Source organism: Pyxicephalus adspersus, chromosome 4 (genome assembly GCF_032062135.1).
Source record: "Pyxicephalus adspersus chromosome 4, UCB_Pads_2.0, whole genome shotgun sequence".
NCBI lineage: Eukaryota > Metazoa > Chordata > Amphibia > Anura > Pyxicephalidae > Pyxicephalus > Pyxicephalus adspersus.
The window spans coordinates 124,028,096-124,036,531 of NC_092861.1; the positions used below are offsets into that span (position 1 = coordinate 124,028,096).

The 8,436-nt window shown below is 36.6% G+C and overlaps 1 protein-coding gene across 1 annotated transcript in view; it reads right to left on the minus strand.

Annotated features, from left to right (window-relative positions):
* USP34 (ubiquitin specific peptidase 34) overlaps nucleotides 1-8,436 on the minus strand; it is an 86,203-nt gene that overhangs the window by 14,606 nt on the left and 63,161 nt on the right. The window contains exons 56-66 of the mRNA XM_072410272.1: nucleotides 8,100-8,180; nucleotides 7,687-7,772; nucleotides 6,588-6,756; nucleotides 6,431-6,505; nucleotides 5,318-5,469; nucleotides 4,341-4,389; nucleotides 4,077-4,181; nucleotides 3,704-3,748; nucleotides 2,143-2,247; nucleotides 1,882-2,029; nucleotides 625-1,259 (exon numbers count right to left, since the gene is read on the minus strand). Coding sequence (XP_072266373.1) covers nucleotides 625-1,259; nucleotides 1,882-2,029; nucleotides 2,143-2,247; nucleotides 3,704-3,748; nucleotides 4,077-4,181; nucleotides 4,341-4,389; nucleotides 5,318-5,469; nucleotides 6,431-6,505; nucleotides 6,588-6,756; nucleotides 7,687-7,772; nucleotides 8,100-8,180 — 1,650 coding nt within the window. The remainder of the gene's footprint in view (nucleotides 1-624; nucleotides 1,260-1,881; nucleotides 2,030-2,142; nucleotides 2,248-3,703; nucleotides 3,749-4,076; nucleotides 4,182-4,340; nucleotides 4,390-5,317; nucleotides 5,470-6,430; nucleotides 6,506-6,587; nucleotides 6,757-7,686; nucleotides 7,773-8,099; nucleotides 8,181-8,436) is intronic.

Below are 8,436 nucleotides of genomic sequence, written 5' to 3' on the forward strand. Positions count from 1 at the left end.
ACTCTGTAATCTGCTTTTAAATTTCCCGCCCGGCCACGCCCCCTGATGGAGAAGCGCCCCGCCATCACAGCGGGATTGTGAGATTGCCGCTGGAGCGCGGGGATAAGGTAAGAGAGACCCTCAAAGGTACCCCGAGTGTGACTCGGGATTACCGCTTTTTGCAATTTTTTCCACCCCGAGTCACACTCGGGAATACTGCTAGGGGGGTTAATGCTAGCTTCCTAACCATGCTTGTTGCCTGGCTGTGTTTGAATATAAACCATTTAGAGTCACAAACCTTTAAAATGCACGCTGTGAGAGTCAGAGAAGTATCAACATTATCAGTTATTTTTTTATTACAGGAAGCACTCGCACTTTATTTATAAAATATTGTTCTATAAATCTACTTTCTATCTAAAAACAAGTCACATGATCCCGTTTAACCTTCTTTCCATTTCAAAAGATGAGAAGAAGGGATTGCTGCAAAGAAAGTTTGCCTACTGCTTTAAATACTCATGAATCAAAAAACACACTTTTATTTAAAAGGGTGACTGCACTATTTCTAAGCTGATTTCAGTTATGATCAATTAACTTTATTTAAAATTGTTCCTTTCATAAATAATACCATTCATCATTTTTCCTTACCGCAGGGTACTGACTGGCATGTGGCGTAAGATTTTTAAAGGCCCACTGAATGTTCTGATGTGAGGCAAGTTGACGGGTGAAGGCAGGAGACTGTTCACAGCACATCCGAAGAATGCCATAATATGCTGGGAGCATGCCGCGGTTGAAGAGCACCACGTCCTGGTCATCGTGATCCGCCAAGATATAGTTAAAGGCAATATTCTTGGTCACCACAGGGTTCTGAACAATAAGGCGCACATTTTCCGGACAGTCAACACAGACATTGTACCAAAAGGATAGCAGCGCTTGTTTGTTGTGGTTTGTGGCTATGGCTGGCTCAGATAGTTTTGGTTGGAAAAGGTTCCACAAATCCATGAAATATGTGGAGAACATGAGTTTTTCAGTTTTGGAAATTAAACAATAAGTCATGAAGCTAAAATAGGGCACCAACTTGGTGGTACCATGAACAGCAGCATCAACATAGAGCTTTGCTCTGGAAAGGAGACCCAGGAGGACATTGTACACCTGATGTAGTACCACTGTAGTTTCTGGACTGAGGGGCAAGTCTCGTGTGGGAATGTGAAGAGAGCGTGTGGATCTAAACATCTGACGAAAGGAGTTGCTTGGAATAAGTGACACCAACAGGTAGGCCGCAGCTGTAACAAAACAATAAGTATTATTTATATTTAAAGGTTTGACAGGTATTTAACTTAAACTTAATTGCAAAAGTCCACGGAAACTGAAGACTTTATTAGGAGCTTCAGAATGCCTATAAGAGAAACCCAGAGGAATCCATGGACATTTCAATGCCAATTTATTGCAATTTAATATGTTTATTGTCTTTTACTTGGCAAGTTTGCATTGAAATAGATCCCTTAGAAGAAGCATTAAAAACTTTGTGGATCTGAAATCCGCCACAGCAGACATAGTAAAGATTGTTCCCTAACAGCATGTAGCTGTAGCTGAAAAGACCCCTGCTCTCAGTGTGGAAGCAGAGATGTCACTAAAGACCAACATACACGGAGATAAACGACAGCTGCACAGTTCTAGGTCTGATTCCACAAAGGACGTTTTGGATCTCTGCAAAGAGACCACGTCACAAAGAACAATGGTCTATCTGTACAACATACTGGTCAGGTAGTGGATGTTTTCTAAAGGAAACTTAGACTTTGAATATCTTTTTTTTTTTAAAACATGCAAAACATATTTAGTTGATTTAAAACCAAAGATTTAAAGAGCTAAACAAAAAAATAAACAAAGAATTAAAAATGTACTTACATGTTCTCACTCTGGGGTAATTGTGTGCCAACAAAAAACGTTCCACCCAGTTTTCCATATTTTGAAGCACCCAACTGTGTGCTAGCTTATTTCGGGGAGTTTGAACTGCTAGCCAGTCTAAACACTGAGATGGGTTGTACTCGATCACCTAAAATATTGGTACAGCAACAAGTAAGCGACTACACACACTACTGATCAGCAAAAATGATTATAAGCTTATTTAAATATAACAAAAATTATTCATAACTTAAAATACTTTACCTCCCATATTCTTTGCAAGATGTAGGAAGCAAAAGGAGGCATTCCTGGGGGTCCACCAGAAAACTCCATGATCATAGTCAGCAGTTTGAAAAAAGGATTAGCAGCCTGAAATAGCCAATATTACAATAATATTAAAAAACAGTCAATATAAATGATATGCTTTTCTGTATACATGCGGAGATTGCAGTACTGCCACATCATGTGGCCATGTGATGTCAGAAAAGTGCCGACATATATATGATAATTTTCTAATGTGACACGCCTATGGGTACCATACAAGAAGTCTTGTACCTTCAGAATATATTACAGAAAGATTGGACACTCAAACACAAAACTGAAGGCCAACCACTCAGTTTGCCCTAGTTCTAATAAAGCAATTGTACAGTTGAAATTTGTATTTTATTTAAACCTTTAACAGACACATTGAAATCCCATATTGCCCACGGTTTAACATCAAAACCTATACAAATCTGTTAAAAAGAACCCATCAGAACTTTATTGTTCCTATTGTTATTATTGATTACTATTGGTTTTGTTATATCATTATATATTGTGTGTAACCGGTGTCAATTTGAAGTCCCAATGGATTTGCGTTCCCTTGCTTTTTTATTGTACTTGTAGATGTGGCACATTTTTTTCTTCCCCTAATGATCCTATTTATATATTTGTTATAAAGTAATATTTCCCACACAGAAAACTAGAACTTGAAAAAAAAAAAAAAAGCAACCTTTTCAATACCAAATGCATCAGAGCATTCACATGGTCCTTGGACAGCAGCTCACTCTTGGAAGTAAAGCCTCATGTGCAGAACAATGAAGATCTAACTGTCCTTCAGGCAATATAGCATGTTCAGTGACTACATTTTAGAATTCAGTCAACTCACTCACAGTACTAAAGCAAATGAATTGCATCACCTATCAGAGCATCCAAAAGTATGAGAAAACAGAAGTCTAAATATGTACCAGGAGCCATAATAGTTTCTTCACTTGAACAAGTAAAGAACACCTTCATGCTGACAAGGGGTACCGGGAGATAAAGATTGATGGGGAGACTTAGTTTCAGGTCAAAATACTGGGTAACAAGGGAAACAAAATTCAGATTAGGATTTGTTAAAGCCTCTCCTATTAACCTTCCACTGAGAAAGTTATGTACCATATGCCCGTTGGCGCAATTAGAAATTATCATCAGTGCCTGCAGGTGGCAGTATTTTCTATAGGTACAAGACTTCCTGTGACACAATAATAACAAGATAGATATATAGTTGTATTTTACTGGGTTAATCAAAACTCCCAGCGGCCAGCTGAAATCTGACTAATTTCTGCTCTGTCTAAAATCTGATCTCACATATCCTCTCCTTTGCACTGTGTTTGCAATTTAAAGTCAAGAAGTTACACCTCTAGAAGAGGTGTATGACTCAAAAGAAAAACTTTAAGAGGGAAATGTTAATCTTATTTTATCAGGTCTGAAGACTGAATAATACATTTCTTGGATTAGCCAAATAATGAATGAAACTTCAAAACTTTTCCAAACTTTTAGTTTAGTTTAAATATGTGCTGCCTACCTCTGGCGTCAGTTTTGCTATAGATGTGAACAGCATTGATGCAATCTAAAAAGAGAAAGGACATGTAAATAAGCAAACATTGCATTCACGTCTTATGTACGAAATAACACATCTTTATTTAATGCTTTGTGTCCAGAATGTTCTGAAAAGAAAATAACATTTCTGCAACCAGCTAATAAAAACCTTAAAAAGATTGATGTACAACACTTACTTTAACCATACTAAAGCACATACTGATTTAATACAAGAAAAACATTCTGATGGTTTGCGTGTTATCCATGACAATAAAATTATGACGTTTAATCAGGCAAAGATTGCTATTATTATCTATTCTCATTTACTCTATCTATTCTGTTCACAGTTGTTCACTTACATGCTCAGCTAGACGGTTGTTGTATCGACAGAGGCTGAAAATTAAGTTACAGGTTTGTCGGATATTAATTCCATCCCGTATATGCTGGAACAGAAAAGGAAAGCCCTAAAAAAAAAAAAAAACAAATTAAAAGGAAATATTTAATTATGGAATCACATACACACCATATGGTAAGTCTGTAACAAAAAATATAATCAATTGTCTGTTGACAAGACAACTTTCCCATGCACATGCATGTAAATTAAACACAGACAATACTATTACCTTTCCACCTGTTAGCGCAGCCATGTCATTCTGGGACAATGTGAGATGCCTAGAAGAAGAGAATAATTGCATGTACGTTAATTGTCAGAACTAACTTATTGAAGCTGAAGTTGTTCTTTAAGTAAATCCTTCAATCACACCTTGCACATGCAGACCAATCCTTAATGTTTTGTCCTCGCCTGTGCTATTTTATCTTTAAGAAAACATCCCAGCCTAATTCCTATTCTATTGCACCTAAGCAATGCATCCCAGTGCTCAACCCAGAAATTTTTTTAAGCTGGGTGGGAAGAAATTTTAGGCGGGTGGCTGTCCCTGTATTGTGACCCAACTCTTCAGTAGCCACCCAAAAAACAGCCGGGTGGTTACTGAAAAGTGCCGGGTGGTGCACCCGGCTAAAAGGGGCTGGGGAGAACACTGCATCCCATCCATGTTCATTCCTTTAAGCGAGTCAAACTCGTGGCGGACTATCATAGGAGTAAATAGGATGCTGCACATGTGCACAGAAGGGGGACATGGCTGTTTTCTACACAAAGTCCGATACTAGGCATGACTGGATTCAGTCAGCAGAGAGGCTACTTATAGAACAACTTCACTAAAGGTGAAGCTTTAAAGGGGCAAACCCCACTCAAAATTGATGTTGTAGAACTGGGTGAACTTAAGCACTTGCATTATTTCACTTAGGAACTAGAGTGATTCAAACTGAAAATACCATGGAGGATGACACTAACTGTAAAACGTGAACTAAGTAAGATGACTGCCTGAGCAGAATAGAAATGTAAAAAAAAAAAAAAAAAAATTAAGCAGATGCCAGGCTACTGGGACCACCATAAAGTGCTTTCACTGTCTGTCAGAAAAGGCTGGTCACATTTAATTGAAACACTAGCAATATCTAATAGCAAACATTTAAAAACATAGGCCTATCTTCTGCTATTCTAAGCTGCTGTAGTAAGAAAGTATTAGAAGATTTGTCAGTTTACCTTTCTGAACGAGACTGTTCCACTAAGAACGCTATGAGAGCTATCATCTTCTCAAGTGCTGCTGGCCTGTACTTTTCCTCAGCCAAAGACAGAATATCTTCTTCCTCCTCCTCTTCTCCTTCTTCTTCCTCAGACAATACTTCAACCTGTGGCTGAAACAACAATGTATGCTTTCAAATTGGTTTCAGGACTGGTTTACACCAATGCATTTCAGTACAGCAGCCAAAGGACTAGGCTGGTTAAAAAAAAAAGCCTCTACATGAGCAGGGAAAACCATTTCAACTACTAGGGGATATTTTAATGCTGCAGTGAAATAATAGTGTTTTGAGGTTCATTTTATGTAAATTTGGTCTATTTCTGAAATCATGTGATTTTGAATTTATGTGAATATTTGAAAAAACATCACAAAGGTTGAGACACAGGACACAAACAGCAAATGTGTACACAGTGCAGAATAAAATCACTTCAAGTTTGTTAAAAGAATGGAATAGTGTTGTATGCCTAACAAGGGAGAACACTGCTTGGTAAACCTTTATTTATAGTAAAAAGAAAGAGTGGCTGTTAGGTTGATCAGTGTGTCGGATTAAACTGCAACATTAGATTCTTGTGCATGTGGACCACTGTGTATCTTCTTTGTATCTTCAAATCTTCATGAGAGAAGAATGAGCAAGTCTAAATCTTGCCTTCTTCTGAAAAAGCAAATTTTTTTGGCTTTATCTGGACCTGTGAAAGAGATATTATCTCTATACTTATTAAAAAAAAAAACATCACAAATCGCTAGGTTACTAGAATAATAAAACAAAGGCAAGCAATGGCAGTATTCATTTCTCTCTCACAATGGACCCCCTTTAACAATGTTGCAACATTTTGCAGATTCTGATGAGCTTAGGAGTGAGGAGATGAGAAAATCTCAGTTTAGAGCAAAGGTCTGAGTCAGTTCATCTTAACAGTTCCAATAAAATTATTGTTTGCTATTAAGTAATAAACACAACTTAAAGATATTGTAACTAATAAGTAAAAATCTACACATTTTAAACTAGTCATACAAGTCATCATGCTCGATTTGCTACTGCAGTTTAAATAGTCACGTGTTACTTTAGTCGGTCTACCTACATTTTCAGGCCCTTTGGTTCCCATGTAAAAATGTACCATGGTTGATATGGCTTGTAGGGACAGCAAAAACTGGCTCTGAAAAATAAATTTTGAGTTAAACTTTTTAGGTAATGTAAATTAATTTGCTACTGAGCAAAATGTATATAGATATAATTACCTCTTCCTCTCCCATCTTGACAAATTCATACAGGAAGGCAAAGTACTCTGTCAGATGTTTACTGTGAGGCTTCACACCATGCTCCATGATAGAAAGCAATGTTTTTACAAAGCGAGTAACACAGGAACGGCTTCCTATGTCCTCCACTGGCCCATCCATGTCGTCAGAGCTGGAAATAAAATCAGAAACAATGGTATGCATAAAATAAATAAATAGATTGAACAACGTATGACACATCACACTGTGCCATTACTGAATCAAGACAATCTGGAAAAATTAGGTACACCCTTACTATTTTCATGGGCAAGCGCAAATAAATGGTGGAATCTGTTGTGTGTATTTACATCAGAGGTTAGGTGTAAATACATTTGGAAAGCTAAAGACCAGTTTTTTTATTATGTCAGGACATAATAAAAAAAATCTGGTCTTTAGCTTTCTAAATGTATTTACACCTAACCCCCGATACAACCTTGGAAATGATAGAGTTACATTAATTTTCTGTGTGTTAAAGTAAAAGTGCAGTAGTGGTTTTATGCACAAATTTTTCTCGCATTAAATTTGAAAGCATTGTAATTTTACAGCATTCTGTTCTGTCTGCACAAAAAGGATAAATTCTCAGCTGGCTGACAGCATCTCATATTTTAAATGTATAACTGCAATGTTTATCTCATATTTAATTTGAACATATATAATTTTAACTGAATTGAAATCCAAAAAGAGTATACACTACTTAAAAATAGGATTTTTTTTATAATTACCCTGATCTTTTAGAAAAAAAAAATTTGAAAGTTTGCCGTTACAATAAAAATGTAAAATAAAGAGAACCTTTTTTTTTGTACAAGGCAACTTGTCCTACAAGCAGATGGGGATGCAGGTTGGGTACAGAGAGTTAACAGATACTATGTACAGAAATATTTGGAATACCGGCATCAATTTGCAACACAATTATGTTTCCAAAAGTTAAAGCAGAATAGATAAATGATAAATTCAACAGAACTGCAACCAGATAAAAGGGAAAATTGTGTAATCTGGGACAATCTGTGTAAAACTAAAAATCTGAGGGTCCACATTTGCTCTGAGATAATATTTGGATACGTACCCATCCTCTAGGCCTGGCTGCAGGTAAAGGTGCGCATGTGCAGATCGCAGCCTCTGAATAACATGTATGCAAAGACGCTGAAACATCTATTAGAAACACAGAAATATTGGTTTTAAATGTTTGCAAAACTCTAAATTTAAGCTGTCAGAAAAAATACTTATCGTAGCTCTAATATTAATACTCAACCACGAAAGTGACTGTCATGGAAATTAAATGGAAAAACTCGTACTTGAAAAAGAAGACTTAAGACTAATTGAATCTATCACCTGCCTCTATTGTGTGTGAGTGAGAGAGAGATATAAATGATGAGTATTTGTGGCTTGTGCACCACAAAAGAACTGGCTTGTAACCGTGTAAAGGTGTCTTGTTTAAACTTTTTTATATATTAAATATTATAAAGCAGGTAAACAAACCTGTCTCACAATCTGATTTGGACATTTGATAAGGATCTGCATTGGCCACCAGTCATCATCAGCCATTCGGTCTAAGAACCACTGAAAAAAAAAAAATGAGAAAATTTAAAAGGGGTAAAATAAAACTAGTAAAAAATATTAACTTTAAAAAACCAAACAAATCATCTTCATATATAAATAGCTGTTTTATTGATTAAATGAATGGTATCATAGTTATGTGCAGACTTCTAGTCCCGTTCAGAGGCCACCACCATACACAGCACAATCCAGTTCTGCTCTGTTTGTGACCCTAGTAGACTATGTTTAAAGCTGCGTACACACTTCCAATTTTTGTCGT